The 20,572-nt window shown below is 50.9% G+C and overlaps 1 protein-coding gene across 2 annotated transcripts in view; it reads left to right on the top strand.

Moving 5' to 3' along the window:
- Positions 1 to 14,602, top strand: part of Tgfbi (transforming growth factor beta induced) — a 29,939-nt gene extending 15,337 nt beyond the window's left edge. Inside the window, exons 4-18 of one of the 2 annotated variants that reach the window (XM_038335292.2) lie at positions 110 to 270; positions 537 to 701; positions 937 to 1,083; positions 2,763 to 2,904; positions 5,571 to 5,783; positions 6,489 to 6,626; positions 7,145 to 7,290; positions 8,070 to 8,206; positions 8,878 to 9,008; positions 11,393 to 11,517; positions 12,451 to 12,553; positions 12,987 to 13,066; positions 13,279 to 13,303; positions 13,970 to 14,026; positions 14,238 to 14,602. In XM_038335292.2, coding sequence (XP_038191220.1) covers positions 110 to 270; positions 537 to 701; positions 937 to 1,083; positions 2,763 to 2,904; positions 5,571 to 5,783; positions 6,489 to 6,626; positions 7,145 to 7,290; positions 8,070 to 8,206; positions 8,878 to 9,008; positions 11,393 to 11,517; positions 12,451 to 12,553; positions 12,987 to 13,066; positions 13,279 to 13,303; positions 13,970 to 14,010 — 1,754 coding nt within the window. In that variant the 3' untranslated portion in view covers positions 14,011 to 14,026; positions 14,238 to 14,602. Of the gene's footprint in view, positions 1 to 109; positions 271 to 536; positions 702 to 936; positions 1,084 to 2,762; positions 2,905 to 5,570; positions 5,784 to 6,488; positions 6,627 to 7,144; positions 7,291 to 8,069; positions 8,207 to 8,877; positions 9,009 to 11,392; positions 11,518 to 12,450; positions 12,554 to 12,986; positions 13,067 to 13,278; positions 13,304 to 13,969 lie in introns of both variants that reach the window. The other variant, XM_038335291.2, reaches the window with a different exon arrangement.
- Positions 14,603 to 20,572: the final 5,970 nt, after the last annotated feature.

A 20,572-nucleotide genomic window follows, 5' to 3' on the forward strand; every position in this document is an offset into this window, starting at 1 on the left:
CCCTTCTTCCTTCTACAATTGTCTCCACCGTTCTTTCTGACGAAGAAGCACGGGCAGGTGTGTGTCTCGGATGGATTCACACCCGTCCCTCTGTCCTCTGCCTCTGCAGCTCTTCCCCTCTCTAACCTTTATGAGACCATGGGAGTTGTCGGATCGACCACCACGCAGCTATACACAGACCGCACGGAAAAGCTGAGGCCTGAGATGGAGGGACCCGGCAGCTTCACCATCTTTGCCCCTAGCAACGAGGCCTGGGCTTCCTTGCCTGCGGTAAGAGGAGCCTTCTGCCCAGGGCACTCGTCCTGGGAATCGCCTTTCTCCTGAGACCTGGGCACACAGTGGGATTCTTCTGCTGGGTCAACATCCTTTCCCTTAACCCCTGAGGGAAAGTTAAAACAGGGCTCCTGGGTGCCTTCCAGTGGCCCCATCCTCCCAGTGATGCTCACTAAAGGAGAGAGGCCCTTGGTGGAAGAAGGGTCTAGGTCCCCTTGGAGCAGGGGTTGCCGCTTCTCAACTGCTGTGCCCTTTCTTTCTAGGAAGTGTTAGACTCCCTGGTAAGCAACGTCAACATCGAACTGCTGAACGCCCTCCGTTACCACATGGTGGACAGACGGGTCCTGACGGATGAGCTGAAACATGGCACGGCTCTCACCTCCATGTACCAGAACTCCAACATCCAGATCCATCACTATCCCAACGGGGTAGGGGCATCCCCAGTTACTCAGCGCTGTTCTCTGTCCATAGCAAGCCCACCTCTGGCCCATCTGGGGTGTTTCCTTCTAGGGTTGCTTCCGTCCTGTGATTTGATAAACCGTAGACACGCCCTTGCCTCTGGGTCTTCTCCACAGACCCTCCCACTTCACACTGCTCCTAGCTGTGGGCCCACTGTTCGCCCTTCCCGCAGCCTTTGCTCATTCTTGCTTCTTCTCTGGGCAGATTGTGACCGTGAACTGTGCCCGGTTGCTGAAAGCTGACCACCATGCGACCAACGGCGTGGTGCACCTCATTGATAAGGTCATTTCCACCGTGACCAACAACATCCAGCAGATCATTGAGATTGAAGACACCTTCGAGACCCTTCGGGTAAGGCCCATGAGGGGGCAGTTGACCTCCCCAGAGGATCCTGGCAGGGTGACTTCTGCAGGAGGACCTGAGGATGTCCTAAGTGTGGTTAAATGGAGGAGATACTATGAGCATTGGGCTTGACCCACTCCGAGAAATGGCCCTGTTGTAAAGCTTCCCTTTCTTTGGCTCTTCTGGATAAACCAGCGATCTGTCACAATAGCAGCCGGAATCCTCCGAGCCTTAGGGCTGAGCTATGAAGTCCAGAGTGTGAGGGACCACCTCCCTGATTCTACTTCCCACACAGGGCACTATTACAAATGTCTTGTCAGCTGGCATGGTGCTTTTAGACCGTATGTCACCAGACTGGGGCCTCACACATATCTCCTGGAGCAAGACCTTGCAGAGAGGCTGTGGTGTGACTCAGGAGTGTAGTCCAGACTCCCAAGCTGGCTCCTGACTGCTCTGGCCGAAGGCGTGTGTCGAATAACTGGAAAGGCAAGCGGTTTCCTGTTGGCGCTGGCCACACAGGAGGAAGTGAACACAGGCTGCCATGTCAGGGGTTTTGCCTGATTCAAGGAGAACTTCCTAACCACAGAGCACACAAGAGGGAGTGGGCAGCCCCTCCTTGGAGATCTCCAACACAGAGACAAACACACAGCAGCATGGGCACAGAGAGGCCTTGGTGTCTGGGGAGAGCTCTGGCTGACTCAGGGGGGGCCCCAGGGAATCTAGCTCTCCAAGGGCTTCTCCCTGCCTTTCTTCTGGGTCTTCAAGGGAATGTTAGTCCAAAGTCGACAGCACAGAGTCCTATGAGTAGCTCCCCCTTACTGTGGGATTCACAGGAAAAAAAAATTCTCTTTCTTATTCCCCTTCTGCCCTCCCTGATACCCAATTTTCCCTTCTAGCATGAGTTTCTTATACCTGTCGCTCCCCAGGCCTAGGCGACAGGGAACAGAGGGAGCCAAAAGGCTGCCATTCTTTCTGAGGGTCTAGATGAGATGTGAACAAGGCAGGGCAGGGCGACGTCATTGGGGAGGGTCAGCGAGTGAATGGCGGGCAGTGTAGCCCAGGAATGGTGGCCAGGGATACTCTTAGCAGAGGGCTCTGAAAGATGAGACCAGCCCGCGTTTCACAGCCCCACTGCAGAAGCACCGCTGAGGTTGGGAAACCTGGAGGAAGCCTCCATGCCTTCCAGACTGGCAGAGATTCCCTACTGGGGAGCAGTGAGAAGTAGCCCAGCTCTTAGGACATTGTTCTAGATGTTGTGAAACCCCGAGTCACGTGATCTTTGCACACCGTAATCACTCATAAAGGATCACTGCTAACTGTGGAATTAGAGCTGGGAGGCATGACAGTGAGGTTCACATTCCTCTGGGGACCTGTGCCAAGAAGAATGGCGTTTTGGTCAAGGTTTGAAGGAATAGGAGTCCAAGACGCACAGAAAAAGAGGTGGAGGGAACTACTGGGATAAAGGCCTAGAGGTAGCATGGCGTGACGTCTGTCAACACCTGAAAAACAGCCAGTGTGGCTGGAGCATGGGCCCAGGCCTATGGAGTTTGGCTAAGACAGAACCTCGGCCAGGCTTCTCTCTCACTTGGACTTCTCTAGGTGTCTCTAGTCCCCATGGGAGGCATAGCCAGGGTGTGTGTGTCTTGCCAAGTAAGCCTAGGTAACACTTCTCCTCCTCGCCTGTGCAGGCCGCTGTGGCTGCCTCAGGACTCAATACCCTGCTGGAGGGTGACGGCCAGTTCACACTCTTGGCCCCAACCAATGAGGCCTTCGAGAAGATTCCCGCTGAGACTTTGAACCGGATTCTGGGTGACCCAGAGGCTCTGAGAGGTGAGCACCTTCGGCTCATGTTGCTGCTTCCTTGGCACAGCCCACCTGAACCCCGGCCTATGCTGATGCCACAAGTGTCAGGAAGTCCGCTGCAACCCTGGTTTATAGTGTTCCCAGTGACCATATCTCTGTGGAAGCCTAGCAGAATCAATTCTGAGAGCCCCTAGCTGACCCTGGCCAAATAAAGGGAACAAAAGCTGGAGTGGCCAAAGCTGTCAGGTGGACGTATGATGCTTAGAGAGCTTGGAAGAATCGGGTATGGGTGGCAGGTGGTGGTATCCTTCAACTAGAATCACCTTGGTGACCTTTTATATCTTCCTATATCTGACCAGAGGCTTCATGGGTAACCAAAAATAATAGTTAAGAATCGGTAATGGTCAGTAATTTCTATTGCTCGTTCCATCTTTCAGTTCCTAAGTTAGGCATGGAAGGTAGATTAGGAGTGGTCCACTCTCACCTCACCTGACCCCTTTAGTTCTAGAACTTCTGAAGGGTCACTAGCACCAAGCTGCCCGGTGACCCTCTAGATCCTGTGAAGTGCACATTCTTCCTCCCAAACATCACTAGGTGTGACTTTATTTAAGCCTGCCTTGGCAGCGTGCCATGTAAGGAACCTCGTGCTTTGCAGACACCCTGTAAATTTAAACTCTTCAGGCCAGGCACGGGAAGACAGGACAGGCATGGGAGGACAGGGACACTTCAGAAAGCACAGGTGGGAACTGTGCCTAGGTGAGTGTTGTCCTTTAAGATACCTGTCCCTGGCTGAGATCTGGGGTTCCGCAGTGAACACAGTCAAAAGTGTGTCTTCAAGGAAGTTAAAGTCTGGTAAGCACCTGGCTTCCAAAGAAGCTGCTGAGGTGTGATCCGGTGAGTGCCGTGTGGAGGGCAGGGCTGGGGTCCATGGCCTCAAGGGCTAGAAAGCTCCCTGAGAGGGATGTGGCTGCATCTCCGCACACATGCCTGAAGTGACCAGACTACAAGGAGCAAAGATTTCCTCTGGCTCACAGTCTTCGATGTGTTACTTCCTGATCACTTGACGCCATGGTTTTCAAACCTGTGGCTTTGTGGGTCAGGCACTAAGTGACTTAAAGGCCTCACAGTAGCCCTACCTTTTAAAGTTGACACGGCCCCCACTAGTACCACCCTGGGGCCAAACTTTTAATACACAGGCCTTTGGGGAGGGAGGACATTCAGCATCTACACTGTAGCATGCACTAAAAGATCTTTTGTACAGAGCACATCTTTATATTCGTTGATATTGGAATTCATTATAGACCCCAGATAGAGGCCTCTGGCTTATCTGCTTCTTCTATGCAATAACCAGTTTACTCCAGTCAGGGGCCTGACCTCTGCTGCTATAGCTACAGACTTGAAGGCAGAGGGCTGGGGTCTATATTCACAGTGCCCTGTTTTGTCTCTAGATGGTTGGTAGATAGGCAGGAAGCAGGCCTGGGCTGGCATATCTCGCTTGAAGCCTGACTTCTGGTCCTGTCCTTCTCATCCCTACATGACCCCTGCTTCGCCCCAGGAATTCAGTTTTACATCTCTAGGAAGTACGATCCCTCAAAGGCCTCATTCCTATGGGGTCTTCTTGTCATTTTCAGACAGGGCTTTCTATGTAGCCTAGGCTAGCCTCAAATTCAAGGCAGTCTTGCTTCTGAGTGATGGGATGACAAGCATACCAACATGCTTGGCCTGACATAGTCTTTTTGTCTCTTCTTTACTTACTGAGTTGGGTCAGTACTGGCTCTCAGGATCTGTTTCCAGCACCCTGGTGCCTCTGTCAGCCCCACAGTTTCCTCCTAACTGTGACAGGGCAGTTTTGGTTCCCACACTCAAGGATAAACTGAAACTTGCCTCTGTGGTGAAGCTGAAACAAAGGACCTTGGTGACACTGGAGAGGAGCATCTGGGAACCTGTGGGCTTGGGGAGGGGAGGGGTGGAGCCTGTCCTTGGCTGGTCCCTGCTGCTGCTTTCTCTGCACAGAGGTCATGAATGACCCTGAGACCCTGTTAGAGGTGTGGATGCAGAGGCTTCAGCTTCTGACTGCCCAACACATGCCTCCAAAGTAGAGCCTAGACTTATGAGTGAGGAACGGGCACAACCAGCCTCTAAGACAGATCCTGGTCACTAGGAAGCCTTGGGGTAAGATGAACATCATCCAGAAAACAAGGCATACAAATAAATCATACCTATCCTTGGGGCAGTGTTTATCAACTGCCTCAGCTGCCTCAGTCTATGTCTTATAAAGGCCTAAAAGACATAAAGACCATAGTATACCTATTGGAGGTTTCCTCTTCTCCCTGGCCCGTTAGGAGAATTTACCCTGAAGCCCAATGTTCATGAGCTAATGGCTGGTGTTTCTGTGTTGTGGAGAGGCTTGAATTTTAGGTCTAGGAGACAATGTTAATCTTATCTGATTACTCATAAGGAAGATGAGATTTAAGAAGGCTTAGTGGCTGGCCCAGGATCCCACAGTTGATCAGCAGCCAGGGGATTCAAACTCAAGTGGCCACAGAGTCCCAATAGTTTTAGATAGTGGTAGGCAAGAAATGGGAATGTGGGCCCTGTAATACTCCAACAAAGTCCTCAGCCACGGGCAGGTGGGGAACTGGTCCCTACAGAGGCCATGGCAGGCTCTAGACCTATGTTCTGTTCTGCCATAGACCTGCTGAACAACCACATCCTGAAGTCAGCCTTGTGTGCTGAGGCCATTGTCGCCGGAGTGTCCCTGGAGACCCTGGAGGGCACCACACTGGAGGTAGGCTGCAGTGGGGACATGCTCACAATCAACGGGAAGGCTGTCATCTCCAACAAAGACGTTCTGGCCACCAACGGTGTCATCCATTTCATTGATGAGCTGCTCATCCCAGATTCGGGTAGGTGGGCCTCAAGGGCATCCATCCTGCGCAGCTTCCCCCCTCTTCTGACAGCCCTGGTGACAGGGCCAGGGCTGTGTAGCAATCCTTTGGGCCATTTCCTGCCCTGGGTTCAGCACACAGCCCTGTACCTGCTGTGAACCTAAGGCCTATGGGAAGTGTGAAGCTTTGGGCTTCAGGTACAGAGGAGCAGACACTGTCCTTAGGCAACCAGGAATATGTTAGAGCACCTATGGAAGGAACGAGACACCATTGTTAGAGCCCTTTCTGGCCTGCATCTTGTGGTTAGGCCCAAAAGGCCATTTGCTGATATCACAACATCTTATTTCCTTAGAGAACCCAAGGCCACTGGCCCAGGGAAGATGACTGGATGGGCTTTGGTTTCCATTCAGAAAGGAAACCAGTCTCTTCCTGTGGGAGTATCTTCAGAAGCAGCCACACAGGCCATGCTGCCTCCTCCCCACCCTCAAACAGGCCCTGGCCAAGCCACCCTGGGGTCAGGGACAGTTCTGCCTGCTGCCAAATGACTCTTACCTCCCTGCAAGCTAGGTTTTCTGACCACACAAGCACGCTGGGCTCCACTGCATTCAGAGGGCTGGTGGTTCACAAAATGAGGTTCCTGCTAATGCCTGTCCAATCTGGGGTAGATCATGGCATATACCCATGGCCGTGTTATCTTTTGAACTCTGTTTCTCCCTCTTGCAGCCAAGACACTGCTTGAGCTGGCTGCAGAATCTGACGTCTCTACAGCCATCGACCTCCTCAGGCAAGCCGGCCTCAGCACACATCTCTCTGGAAAAGAAAGCTTGACCTTCCTGGCCCCTATGAATTCTGTCTTCAAAGGTAGCGTGGAGAACACCTTCTACTGTCCTGTTGTCTCTGGGACAGCTGCCCCATCGCTACAGCACTGCCCTGATTTACGACAGCCTTGAAACCTTCCACCCACCATAGCCCAAAGCAGATGTGACTCTCTCAGAAACTTTGGACTACCCATTGTTTATCTGAAACAGCCAAGAATGTACTGGGGACATTTCCCCTCGGAACCCAGCATTTCACTTCTGCCAAGAGTGGAGCAGGCTTCTGCTTTTTGTTTGCAGGGTCAACACCAGGGTATTTGGGCAGAGGCCAGCTGAGCTGCCACCGTGGGGATGGCAAGAAAGACCTTTTCCCCCCACTGAGGGCAAAAGTATAAACACCCTCAATGCCTATACCTATTTTATTTTCTATAATAGAGGCCGAATGTTAAGGAATTTTGGCAGCCACCCTTATTTTCTGTCTTCATTTCCAAACCAAGTGGGGGACGGGCTTCTACTATATGTGCCCCATTGTCCACTTCATCTCTGTGCACCCTTCGCTTGCAGATGGTGCCCCTCACATCGATGCCCAAATGAAGACATTGCTTCTGAACCACATGGTCAAAGAACAGCTGGCTTCCAAGTATTTGTACCACGGACAGACACTGGATACACTGGGTGGCAAAAAGCTGCGAGTTTTTGTTTATCGAAACGTAAGTTCTAGGACCTTACACCCCTTCTTTGGCTTCAAATCTACAATTGTTTTTTAAAGTCCCCAATAGCCAGGAACTTATGTAAGAACTGGCTTCTACTAAAGGGGAAGTAGTTTCTGGAGAGGGCAGGATGCTAGCTGACACTTTCTTTCCTGCAGACTTGGAGAATAAGGCTCAGACCTAACTGAATTACTGAGCACTGGGGCTACCTGGGGCTCAGCAGGATGGACAAGGGGGGGAGGGGCATGGAGACTTTGAGTCTTCCCAGGTTTATGCCAAGAGAAGCCCCATGAAGCTCAGACCTCTTTGATCCAAGACCTTCCCATATCAAACAGGAGGGATTGCTCCTGGCCTGGAATCAAACAGGACCATTTGGCCAAAGATGTTCAATGACTGGTGAAATCAACCAGTCAGCTACCTCTTGTCTGCCTATTTGATCTTTGTCAATGGACCTCATGTGGGACTGATATTGTCACGGAGTCCTTATGCAATTTTTTTTTCCCCAGGACGCGACCACGTGCATGGGAGGATTGTTTATTAAGGGAAGGAGGGTGCTCCACAGTGCGGGTCAAGGGAGGGAGGAAAAGAGGGGGAGAAAGATAGAGAGATAGAGAGAGAAAGAGAGAGAGCGTCCTTATGCAATTTTAAGAACCCCTATGGCCACTCTTCCTTGTGGAACACTTCTGTGGGTGATGCTGTTGCCACTGGCTCAGAACAAATCTGGAGGCCCCTGCCTGAGAGGATAACCATCTCCCTTTCTCTCTCCCTCTTCTGTGCAGAGCCTATGCATTGAAAACAGTTGCATCGCTGCCCATGACAAGAGGGGGCGGTATGGGACCCTGTTCACCATGGACCGGATGCTAACTCCCCCAATGGGGACCGTTATGGATGTCTTGAAGGGGGACAATCGTTTCAGGTAACCAGTCTCATCCTAGGGCCAGGCTTCCGTCAAGTGGTCATGTTGGCCCTCAGCTATTCTATCCAACTTCCCAAGGGGGTGACCTAATGCTAGTGACGCACTGGTGTGATCTTCCATGTTTGGGGTGTGGCGAGAATGAGGGTCTCCTTGAAACCTTGGGTTGGGAAGCTGGGCTCCTGCTAGCAGTATAATCTTCATACCCATTGTAAGGGGGAGACATTCTTATTACTACACAAGGGTGTCACTCACACCAGAAAGTCCCCCAGTGAGCTGAGGGCACAGGTGTGAAGAACTTGTCATGTTTTCCTCTTTCTGCATTTTATTTATAGGCAGCTGAAGCCACCAGGTCACTTTGCTTCCTTGCCTTGATCCCTCTGTTTCCAACTTGCTAGTTCTCCAGTGAGTGCTGTCCAGCCAAGGGTTTCCTGGGCACTGGCTTCAGCCGCCTGCCCAAGGGCTGGGAGACTGGGCCACTGGCTATGCAGGGTCACGCTCAGCAGACACTAACTCTGCCAGGCTCGGGGACAGCCACACCAAGTCCCACCTCTCTGCTCCCCCTGTTCCCTCTGTCAATATTTCCTGTGTATGACATTCGTTCTCGTACACGGTCTCCCTCCTGCGTCGGAGAGGCCATGGAAAGCAAACTCATCTTCTCTGTTTGTCTACAGCATGCTGGTAGCTGCCATCCAGTCTGCGGGGCTGATGGAGACCCTCAACCGGGAAGGGGTCTACACTGTTTTCGCTCCCACAAACGAAGCTTTCCAAGCAATGCCTCCAGAAGAACTGAACAAACTCTTGGGTAAAGAGCAGTTTAAGCAGATATTCCCATTTCCCTGAAATAGCAGCCCATCCCAGCCATGGCAGGAAACGAGGGATGCAGGGCAAAGGGACTTAGTGATGAGGCCATGTTGTGGACATGTGGGCAGAATTAAGGGGACAGCAAATGGTGACAACAGTGGACAAGGGTGGGGTGAGGGCAGGGGCCAGGGAGACTTGAAGGACACAGAAAACACCAGAGCCATTTACAGTTGTGACGGGGCCATGGCAAAGAGGGATCCTTGAGTATCCCTTCCTTCCTTTCCTCCCTTGGGCCAGTTGACTTTCAGCCGGATGTAGGAGGGCAGAGGTGATGCCACTCAGTTTCCTTAGACACGGTGCCAAGCAAACAAGAAATTAGCCACTGAGGAGCTGTGATGACAGAACTGCATTAAATGTCCTCAGAGATGGAAAGTCCGTCTTGGGTAACTTCGGCTGAGGGTGGTGGCTAAGCGTGCAAGCGAGCTCTGGTGAGCTGCTGAACCTCCCCGAGCCTCAGTTTCCCCTTTAGAAACATGAGGTTGGCAACAGTCCCTGACTCACTACGATACAGATTAAATGTGGCACACGGGACAAGGCACACATGTTCCATTAATAGCGGTGGTGACAGGGAAATGGGATCAGGTGATGGGCGTTACCTCTAATGTATACCCACCCTCCCAGGAAGGAGGTCAGGGGAGGAAGAAAGGAGAGCGAGGAAGCGGCCTAGCCAACCTCACTCAGAACAAACACAGTGTATGTCTCCCTTCCTGCGGGAGAACAGAAGGCTCAGGCTGCAGTCAGCAAGGAACTAAGTTTGTGTCCTGTTTAATTTTCCCGATTGCCAAGTGCATGCCTGTGTCCGCGCTGCTGACGCAGGTTCCTGAGGAGAGGGGAGAAGTTCAGTCTGCACATAAACGTCCCATCCTCTCTCAGCCTTCTAAGAAGGGATTATTCCCCAGGTGGCCTGCGCCTGCTCAAGTTCCCTCATGTTCAGCTGTTATGTGAGGTCGGGGAGAGGGTATAGGGAAAGTTTCCTAAACAGCCCCCAAGTCCTATGGGTAGGATAAATGACACCCGAGGGAGGAAAAGTGGCCCTGGTGACTCCAGGGCACTGGCTTGACTTTGCACCTCTGGGCCATATTTTTGTGGGAGGGGAATCTCTTATCAGCTTCAGTGTAGATAGATGTTCAGGAGACCCTTACAGGTGGCTGTAAACAGAGATGGCGCTTTAGTTTCCCAGACGCCCAGACCCCAATAATCACAGAGAAACTATATTAATTACAACACTGTTTGGCCAACAGCTTGGGAGTATTTCTAGCTAGCTCTTATATCTTAAATGAACTCGTTCCTATTATTTTGTATTTTACCACGAGGCTCATGGTTTGTTACCTCTTACTTCTTGGGCAGCTACATGGCGTCTGCCTGACTCTGCCTTCTTCCCTCCTCTATCTCTGCTTGGATTTCCTGCCTTGCTATATTCTGCCCTGCCACAGGCCAAACCAGCTTCTTTATTAACCAATGATAACAAAACATATTCACAGCATAGAGAGGGGAATCCCACACCAGGTGGCTCCATCCCCCAGCACACATAGATGAGTCGATAACCAGATGAACTCTCTGAGTTGTTTTCAGCTTTCCTCTGGGTTTCCTGATCCTGGGAACAGCCACTCATAAGCCCTGGAGAAATAAGCCACTGGCTGTCTATGGGAGGATCAGAACCAGAGGGTAGCTGGCAGATGTCAGTGCTGCCTCTCATGTAACTTGGGAAAGGTATCGGGTGCCTGGCCCAGTTGGCAGAGAAACTGATGCGGCTTGGAAGGGATGTGCTGAGGAGGAAGGATGCTGCAGAGAGAAAACGGCCTCGGCCCTGACCTCATCGGCTCGGTGGCTCCTCCAAAGCACAGCTGTTGATTCTTTCAAGTCCTCCCTCCAGGAAATAGCTAACTCCAGCAGAAAATGCACTTGAGGGCATAATGTGTAAATATTTCACTACTGTGTTATAGTCGGCAGGAGCCACGTCAATGGTGAGGCATCCCAGATGCCGATGCTGGAAAGGTCCCTGGCTTTCCAGGCAAATATTTAGCTCATGGAAGCATGAGTCATACATATAGAGGAGTATGGATTAACTCCTCAGCTGCCATGGAATCCTGCTTAACCCAGCCGCCTGCTGGTTCCAGGGCCAGCTCACAAACAGGGCTGTCTGCTGACCTTTAGACTGATAGTGGGTCATGTGCTGTGCACACAGTGGGCACTCGGTACGCACTTCTGCTTGTTCAATGAGTTGTTCTGCTCTGAAGAAACCACTGCTATCTTCTCTTGTCCCTTAACCCCACCAGTCGCCAACCCTTGTGCATAACAGTGTCTCCTTCTTCCGCCATTGTACAGCAAATGCCAAGGAACTTACCAACATCCTGAAATACCACATTGGCGACGAGATCCTGGTTAGTGGAGGAATCGGAGCCCTGGTGCGGCTGAAGTCTCTTCAAGGGGACAAGCTGGAAGTCAGCTCGGTGAGTGCACCAGGGGAAGGTTGGCTGTGTGCTGCTGTGAAGTCTCTAGGACACGCCTCGCCGTGCACACTATTTTTAAGATGCTAATCGAACCTTCGAGTATGGTTTGTCCAAAGAAAGAGAGAAAAGAGAAGTGCCCAAGGGACACCAAGAAAGATTATCTATAGATGTGTGTAGGAACATCCAGATGTTCAGGGCAATCAGGCATCTGACGTGGATTGTGAAGAAGTCCCTTAGAAAGTAGGAAGTGGTCCCCAATGTCAGGCACTCACTGACCTGTTCAGTGGCTGACATCTTAAGAGGCCCTTCCGTCCTGATTCTGCTCTGGATGCCATTTCTCGCCCTGTGGTGATGGTACTGTTCAGCTTCGGAGCTGGGTTCAGGGTGTCTCTACCTCAGAATGAGAATGTAGCCAGCCTGACTCAGCAGAGGCCATCCGTGTAGATGGGAGCTGGTGGCTCTCTGCTTCTTTCTCTGGATGGTTGCTGTCCCTTGCTCACCAGTTCCTTGGAGAGCGTGGGAGGAAGGCTGGGAGAGATCTATTTAACTTGAGGTCACTCAGGGTTTCTTGGGACTGAGTTCCATATGTTGGGATTCCGTCTGTCATAGGCACATGGGCTGTTCAAGACAGCATGTGCCCTAAGGGGACCTCCCCACCTATGTAGCTTCAAGGGGCTGTGTGGCCTTCCTTGCACCTCAGCTCCCAATTCTGTTAAGAGACAGGCTCTATCCTTGCCCCGCATTGGGCGAGGGCAAGAATCCTAATTGCACCCAGCCTCCATATGGCAGTGGAAGTCTGCAGAGAGCAAGGGCTGCTGCTCCCTGGAGAAGCCCTGCCGCCCTTGCACAGAGTGGGTGTGTGGTCAGCAGGTGCCTGCAGAACGAGCAAAGCCAGTAGGCTCCGCATTTAACAACTGCTGTCTCTTCTCTTAGAAAAACAATGTAGTGAGCGTCAATAAGGAACCTGTTGCCGAAACTGACATCATGGCCACCAATGGTGTGGTCCATGCCATCAACAGTGTTCTGCAGCTGCCAGGTGAGATCCTAATCTGTGGTCCTCATGAATGGTGGCCACGAGCACGGCCTCCCTTGGGCTGAGGAAAAGTGCATCAGGAGCTACGGTTCCCAGATGACATGCCACAGAACTCGTGGGCCTGTTTCTTAGCGAGCTGCCTGCTGTGTTACCCCAACTCTGACGTTTCACATCATGTATATTTACATGGATGCTGGTGGCAGACAAGGCCCAGCTGTGTGTGTGTGTGTGTGTGTGTGTGTGTGTGTGTGTGTGCGCGCGTGCGTGCATGGCGACACTGGTGGCAGACAGGGCCCGGCTGTGTGTGTATATGAGGACACTAGTGGCAGACAGGGCGTGGTTGTGTGTTTACATGGGGACATGGGTAGCAGACAGGGCCCAGCTGTGTGTCCATTGAAATGGTGAAAGCAGACAGTGGGCTTCTCTTTCTCCTTAGCCAACCGACCACAGGAACGGGGAGATGAGCTGGCGGACTCCGCCCTTGAAATCTTCAAACAGGCATCGGTATATTCCAGGGTACGTAAGGGTACCAGTAAGCGTGGCTGAGGAAAGCAGCCCTGGGACCCACCTTGCCAGTGGGGGCAGTGCACCCCGAGTTCATGCTGTAGCAGCTTGGTCTCAGAGGAAGGATGGTTGGGGGTGGGTACAGAGGGAAAGACAGAGACGGAGGGGCCAGAAAGGAAAAATAATGAAAAGAAAGCCTGACCTGCGTGTGTTTGTCCTTTCAGGCTGCCCAGAGGTCCGTGCGACTCGGTAAGTGTCTGGTCTGCTGTCCCCTCTGGGCTAATGAGCCCGGCAGTCCCTAGCAGAGCCAACCTGCCATCTGTTATCCCACGAAGTAAGAGAAGCCTGGCCCTCAGGGTCAGAGCAGCAGGGTCAACTGGGGTCAGACAGGCAATCTAGTTTCCTTCTCTGTAACATGAAGATAGTGGAGTCGGGGTGGATGTGGTTTGGGCTCAGGGAGCCTGGGAAGATTGCACAGGGCTTGGCAGGCCCCTACACTGAGGAAAACATCCCAAGATGACAGATGAAGAAAAACCCAAAAGATCAACTATTGAGTAAGACATGAAGTTCCACAAACCCCAAAGCCCCAGCTGTGTACCTGAACAGGAGAACATGGCTGAGGGAGGCCTCACAGCCTCAGGAGATCCCAACTACTTGGTAGTCTGAGGCAGGAAGATTGCAAACATAAGGCCTAGATAGGCTATGGAGTGAATTCAAAGCTGTCTGATCAATCTGGCGAGACCTTGTCTCAAGAATAATAGAAAAGAGGGATATCACTCACTTGAGAGCATTTGAGAAGCATGCTATCCCCTAGTACCTCCAGGACAAAAGACTAAGCACCCAGACAGATGGTGGCACAGCAGATGACAGTGGGACCCCTGCATCTTACCTGCTTTTCATGCTTCTTCTTTGCAGCTCCTGTCTATCAGCGGCTACTGGAGAGGATGAAGCACTAGCAGCAGGACCAGCTAGGTGTGTGCTGCAGCAGCTCCCTGCCAGTTTCTCCCAGTTTGTCGAAGAGACCGTTGGATGTTTTTGAAACCAAATATCACACTTCAACCTACAAGGGCAACACCATATTGAGATCTGAGCCTTGGACGGGTAGAGAGGGGGTGGAGGAGAAACGGGCTCTTTTTAGCTTTCGGTCCCTCTAAGCATGGTTGTTGACCCACTGAATCCACAGATTATCTGGCTCTGACATCCAGAAAGGACCTCTCCAAAGCATGGACTTTTCTGACTGTGCAGAGGGCCTGAACAAAGGGAGCTGCAGCATTGCAGAGCTCACAAATGTGAATCAAGCGACTCCACACTCTGGGAAGCCCCGGCAAGTTTCTGTAAAGCTCTTGTACAGCTGGAGAAATGGTATCACTATAAGCTACGAGTTGAACTGTTCCTGTCAGACATGTCTTGTATCCACACATGGCTCGGACACTTCTATATGGCCCTGCCCAGGTAGAAAAGAAAGAGTGTATAGAACACGTAGAATGCAAATTTCCTGGGTGCGATGGAGCCCTGGTGTGTTTGTGATAATAAAACCAAAGAGATATGTGTCCGTATGCTGGTCGGATATTGGGGATGGGTTCTGCTCCTCGGAACATGCAAACTACTTCATGCCTGAGTCTTCCGAAGAGCAGTTCAGCAAGGAACCCTGAGGGTGGTTAATCGGTACAGTTCCAGCAACTGGCTCGTGGATGCCCAGGCAGCTTGTGCGGGTGTGAACTAAGCTTGGACTGCTCTTGTTTCTGCCTACTCCTAACTCCTCAGTTTTTAGCACTGTACCCCTGTATTTCTATGAAACCTCCTCCTTTCAGGGATGAGATGCCCTCTTTGTGTTGGACTTTTGACAGCTTGGTTTTGCCAACACAGACCTATCATTCAAGGGATCAGATGGGTACTCGGGACAGGGAGAATGTTGGTAACAACAACAATAGCCAGACTCATGCTGGAGCCCATCTCCTGGTTCAGAGACCAGTATCTGACAAGAGAGCTAATCCACATTTCCCAGGCTCCACCTTCTGAGCCAACCCACGTCCAGATCTCTTTCCTGCTCCCCCAGCCTGTGCCATCCAGATGTGCTCGGTACTCTGGGGTCAGCACTGTGTGACTGGGAAAGTGATTTAGCTTCCTGGACCTTCTATGTACCAGGGTGGTGACCTGCTTCCTGGGTTAGATACTTGTGGATGCAAGGGTAAGGTAAGACATGGTCTATAGAGTACCTCACAGTGCCATGTCCTTATTGTTATACCTTCTGGGAGGCTCAAGATCCTTGCATCCATAGTGTGGGTCTTTCCTGAAGGCAGCCTGCTCCCCTGGAGAATGGGATAGCCCTGTTCATACTTTGTACGCGCGTGTGCGTGCACACACACACACACACACACACATACACACACACACACATACTAATGTAGCTAAAGCACAACACCAGTCAATTCTGGGACTAGACTGTTAGAAGAGGCAGGAATGCCTTTCTCTTACATACTTTTGAATCTAAAGAAAGATATTGTACCAGTCTATCAAAATTGACTGTCCAGGGGGATGGGCAGAAGGCTCAGTGGTAGGAGTACATGCTGTTCTTGCAGAGAACCCAAGTTGGGTCCCCAGCACCCATGTCCTACACCTCACAAACACCCATAACTCCAGCTCCAGAGAGTCCAGTACCCTTTTCTGCTCTCTGTGGGCACCTGTGCCTATGTGTACATAATCACACACACATGCACACAATTAAGTGACTCATTCCTCATGTGCACAGATAGCTTTTGAGAGTCACAAGCATCCATCTTAGGTCCTGGGTAACAGGTACAGCTTTGTCGTCATGAAGCTTCCCTATAGGTGGAAAAGAGAATAGTTACTCAGCTAATGGCCCTGCTGGTGGCATGAGGAAGCACAGAAACACAGCCCCTTAGCTCTGTGACAGATGACGAAGGAACCTGAGGAAGTGGGGGTGAGAGGAATGGATAGCCTGGAACAACCACTATATCCAGAAGTCGGGGGGTACTGAGAGGGGAGACAGTGTGCTGAGAGGTGAGACACAGCCCTGGGCCTTGCCAGTCCCATTGCTTCCCTGTAGCTCTGGCCTGCTCATCTGGCCTCCTGGGCAGTCCCCCGGCCTGGGACTGTGGTGACCTTGCTCTTGCTGGGTGTCCTGCAGCTGTGGACTTTGAGTACACACAATACCCAAGATTCCAATGGAACCCAAAGGGATGGCTGTCCTAACTCTTAAAACCCATTACATTTTAAATAAAACTCTATGCTGGAGAGATGGCCCAGCAGTTTAGAGCACTGGCTGCCCTTAGAAGACATAGGAGGTTTCCAGCTCTTACACAGTGGCTCTCAACCATCTGTTACTCTCATTCCCTGGGGCTCTTCTGCCGTCTTCTGACCTCCATGGGCACATATGGTGCACAACCATACATGCAGGCAAAAACACTATACACGTAGAATAATAAAAGAAATCTTTAAGCGGTATTTAAAATAAAACCTCCCACAGGATTCCTTAAAAATGCCAACCAGGGTTTAAATCCTTCCCCAGCCTTTTCTCCATTTGCCTTTTCCACATCTTTGCCTCAACCCTTCCAGTAAGGATTCCACTCTTCCCTAAACTCTCTCTTCAGAGTTTTCCTGTGGCTACAGCCCTAGCTGCTCATAGCCCTCTGTGGGGACCTTAACTTGAGTCCTTTCTGCCCTCCACCCACGTGCTGGTTTCTCTAAAGTTCAGGCTCAGTTTAAACGTGTGCTGCCACCTGGAGGCTGGCCTCCTAAGGCTGAGGAATCGGCCTATAGCTGTTCCCTGGGGTTGTGCATCCAAGGCCAAGAGCAGCCCAAATAGGATAGATGTTGCCCAGGCTTCACCTGAGTCTAGGCTCCTGAGCCTTTCAGTCCAGGGAGGAGATAGAGGTTGAAGGAGAAGGGGTTCTGCCTCTTGTTGCTGTCTTCAGGGAGCCAAGTGAAGCATGGCCCAGTCAGTCCTGAGCAAGTGGGCACAGGCAAAGGGGACCCAACCATGCTGGGATCACCCCTTCCCTAGCAGGCTGAATCTCTGTTGCACTTCCTTGACTGTAATTTGCTACCATACCACCAAGGGACTGGGGTGGGGGAGCAGCCACAGTCGCGGGACCCCAGCAGTGCGCGCCAATGCTGCCAAAGACAAAGGGATATACCTCTGTGATGGAACCGCGATTCAACTCTGGGCTTTTGAAGAACTGCATGGAACATTGTGCTCAGATCTGTTTCGAAGCCAGGAAAGACAGCCCTGGAATGAAGGGTGGGCCCAGTGCCCCACCCACCGAAGTCAAACGGGGCCATTCGTTCATGCCTGGCAAGGATGGAAAGTCACTCACTCCAAGACAGGGCCCTGGAATCCCCTACACCAGCTCCCCCATCCTCCCCACATCCACACTCTACTCTCACACCCACAGCACACTAGCACCTAAAAGGTCTGAGACAGAACGCCAGCCATGAACAACTGCACCCCTCTTCCGTGGAGTAAAAGCATCCCATGACCACTGTGGAGTAGAAACAAACAAAATAAAACCGATCCTGGGTGTATGATAATGAGCCTATTAACACTCCCTAGTAGAGGGTTGGGAGAATTCACAGACCCTCGCCTGGGATTCAGCACCGCCCCTACCTCCTGCAGCGCATGCTCTGCTCTGTAGGGGTACTGTCTTGTATTAGAGGTAGAAGGTTAGCTGAAGGTGGGACTTCTTGACACCCTTCTCGGAGAAACCACCGTTTGTTAGTCTGCCCACTCTTGTACACTCTTCACACCCACACTGCTGGGGCCTGGGGTCATTTGACTTTCCAACCCTTTGGAGGAGGTAGGTGGCTCTTACACATTCCCAGAATCCTCCCTGCCCGCCATCCTCGCCAACCCCCGTCCCCCACCCCCGCGCGCCCTCTTTTTATTTCCAGGAAGTTCTGAGATTTGGAAGTAGCAGAGAAGGACTTCTGATTAAATGCCCTCATTTGGGCAGAAATGAGGTTTTTGCATGAACAGATGGGAAAACTCCTCTTCCTCTCAGTCTATGGCGCCTGCGGTCCCGACAGCTTCTTGAGAGCCATGTGTCAATAATTGAAGTTCAAGGAAACAGAGCCCTTGAGTTTCCGGGGATCCTCGGGACACAGGATGAGAACAAACCCTGCTGTTTCCAGCCAGCTGAGCGGAGCACAGCTACTGCCCGGATGGGGAAGGACGGATACCCCTTGGTGCTGAGATTACAGTCGTGGGCCACCATTCTCGGTTTAAATGCAGTTTATATTGGCCTGAATTCTGCAGATCGTGTGCTTGTCAAGTGGAGAGCACCTTCTACTGGGCGGCGGTGCACAGCAGGCGTGCACGAACACAGTCGCAAGCCAGCTTCTTTGCCTACAGCAGGAAAGAGAAAGAGCCTTCATCCTCAGAGTTCATGGTCCATCCATCTTAGTAAGGGAACTTGAAGGACTCTGCAGGTGCCGACATGGAAAACCTTGACTAAAAACTCAGGACTATTTCACCTATGGAGAAGATACACCAATGGGGCATTCTGGGCCATTAAGGGATGGGAGGTTATGCTGTAAGTGGTTTATCTATTAAACCCACAAGAAAATTTTCCCACCAGAGATCTCGTACATTTATCAATAGCCAACTGCCTGTCATGGAGATCACAGAGTTTATACCAGTGAATGACTTAAAGTAAAATCCCATTTGTCGCCTTCTTAAACTAAATGTTTAACTTCAGAAAAAAAATACTTTGGGTGCTATGAGAGGGGCTTGAAAAACAATGATCCTCACTTCACAATAAGAGTGCTGGAGCCGGGCGGTGGTGGTGCTCGTCTGTCTTTAATCCCAGCACTTGGGAGGCAGAAGCAGGCGGATCTCTGTGAGTTCGAGGCCAGCCTGGTCTACAAGAGTTAGGCTAGTTCCAGGACAGGCTCCAAAGAGAAACTCTGTCTGAAAAACCAAGAGGGAGAGAGAGAGAGAGAGAGAGAGAGAGAGAGAGAGAGAGAGAGAGAGAGAGAGAGAGAGAGAGAGAGAGAGCGAGCTGGGGACTCAGCATAGTGGAAGTGAGACAGAATGCCTTCATTTCTACAGAAGTCAGACATAGACATCAACCTGCACAAGAGGCAAAAACAATCATTACCATGACTTGATGCAAAAGTGAGGTTTTTATATATTCCTAATTGCATTTTCCTGCCCCTCAAACTCCTCATTGATTGAGCTCTTCAGGAAGGTGTAGTCATTCCTTCTAATCTAGCACAGTCCCTTGCTGTGGTATAATGCTTTTGTGCACTGTAAAGATTTGTCACTCATTTTGGTTTAACGAAATGCTGATTGGCCAGGCAGGAAGTATAGGCGGGGTGACCAAACTAGGAGAATTCTGGGAAGAGGAGAGGCAGAGATATTCAGTCACCAGCTAGATGCAGAGGAAGCAAGATGAGAATGCCTCACTGAGAAAAGGTACCAAGCCACAAGAATTATGGGCTAATTTAAGTCATAAGAGCTAGTTAGTAATAAGCCTGAGGAATAGGCCAACCAGTTTATAATTAATATAAGCATCTGTGTGTTTCTTTGGGACTGTATGGCTGTGGGATCAGGTCAGGTGGGACAGAAACTTCTGTCTACAGTCTCCACTCCTACTCCCCACCCCAAATTTTCCATCCTCCTAGCTCTAGCTCCCATCCCTTTGTCTGAAACAAGAGTTGAGTCATGGAGTTGATGGTCTGTAACTTTTCAGCCCTAAGATAACTAAAGAGTGTCCGGGCAAGCAAGCATGAGATGACCCGCCAGCCAAGGAAGACAGGAACCCAGTGCCTTCTGCTCATCTGTCATTCATTGCTGAGCTCCAAATGTCCCTCATACTGATATGGACCTTTTTTTTTTTTTTTTTTTACAATAGCTCAGTGGTTAAAGCATTTGCTATACAATCTGGGGGTTTGAACCCCCAGAACCCACACTAAAGCTGAGACACAGATGTCTGTAACACCTGTTCTCCTACGTGCAGATGGAGCGTGAAGACAGCAAAAGCTTGTGTGCTAGTTAACCTGGCGCACACAGCAGGAAACAAACAAACAAAAAACCACAGAAGCCCTGTCTCTGACAAGACGGAAGGCGAGAACCAACCCCTGAAACTCGTCAGCACATGCTCATGTGCCACATTCAAACACGAATGTGTGCACACACATTCATATAGCATATGGAGGGGAGGAAACTTTCAGTTATGGAAATAAATAAAATAATTGCCCACTGTTTGCTCTTGTCTTTCCCCTGAGTTTGATTCTTTTGCCATGGGAGGCACAGTCCCAGCTGATTTCATCCATAAAAACTGTTTTCCTTGCACCACAAAGTCATCTCCGACTTCCTGTCCTCTGCCATCTTCCCTCTCAGCAGGCTGTCTCTTTGTCCCTTTGATCTGCATAGCTGTGTACACATCTATAGCACACCACTTAAATTGGTGTTAATTTCATACCTTTTTAATAGCATCTTATAGACTTAGATCTCATTAGAGCTCTTTCTTTGTGAAGATAAGTTGGGTTTTTTTT

The sequence above is a fragment of the Arvicola amphibius genome, chromosome 6 (genome assembly GCF_903992535.2).
Source record: "Arvicola amphibius chromosome 6, mArvAmp1.2, whole genome shotgun sequence".
In the NCBI taxonomy this organism is placed as follows: Eukaryota; Metazoa; Chordata; class Mammalia; order Rodentia; family Cricetidae; genus Arvicola; species Arvicola amphibius.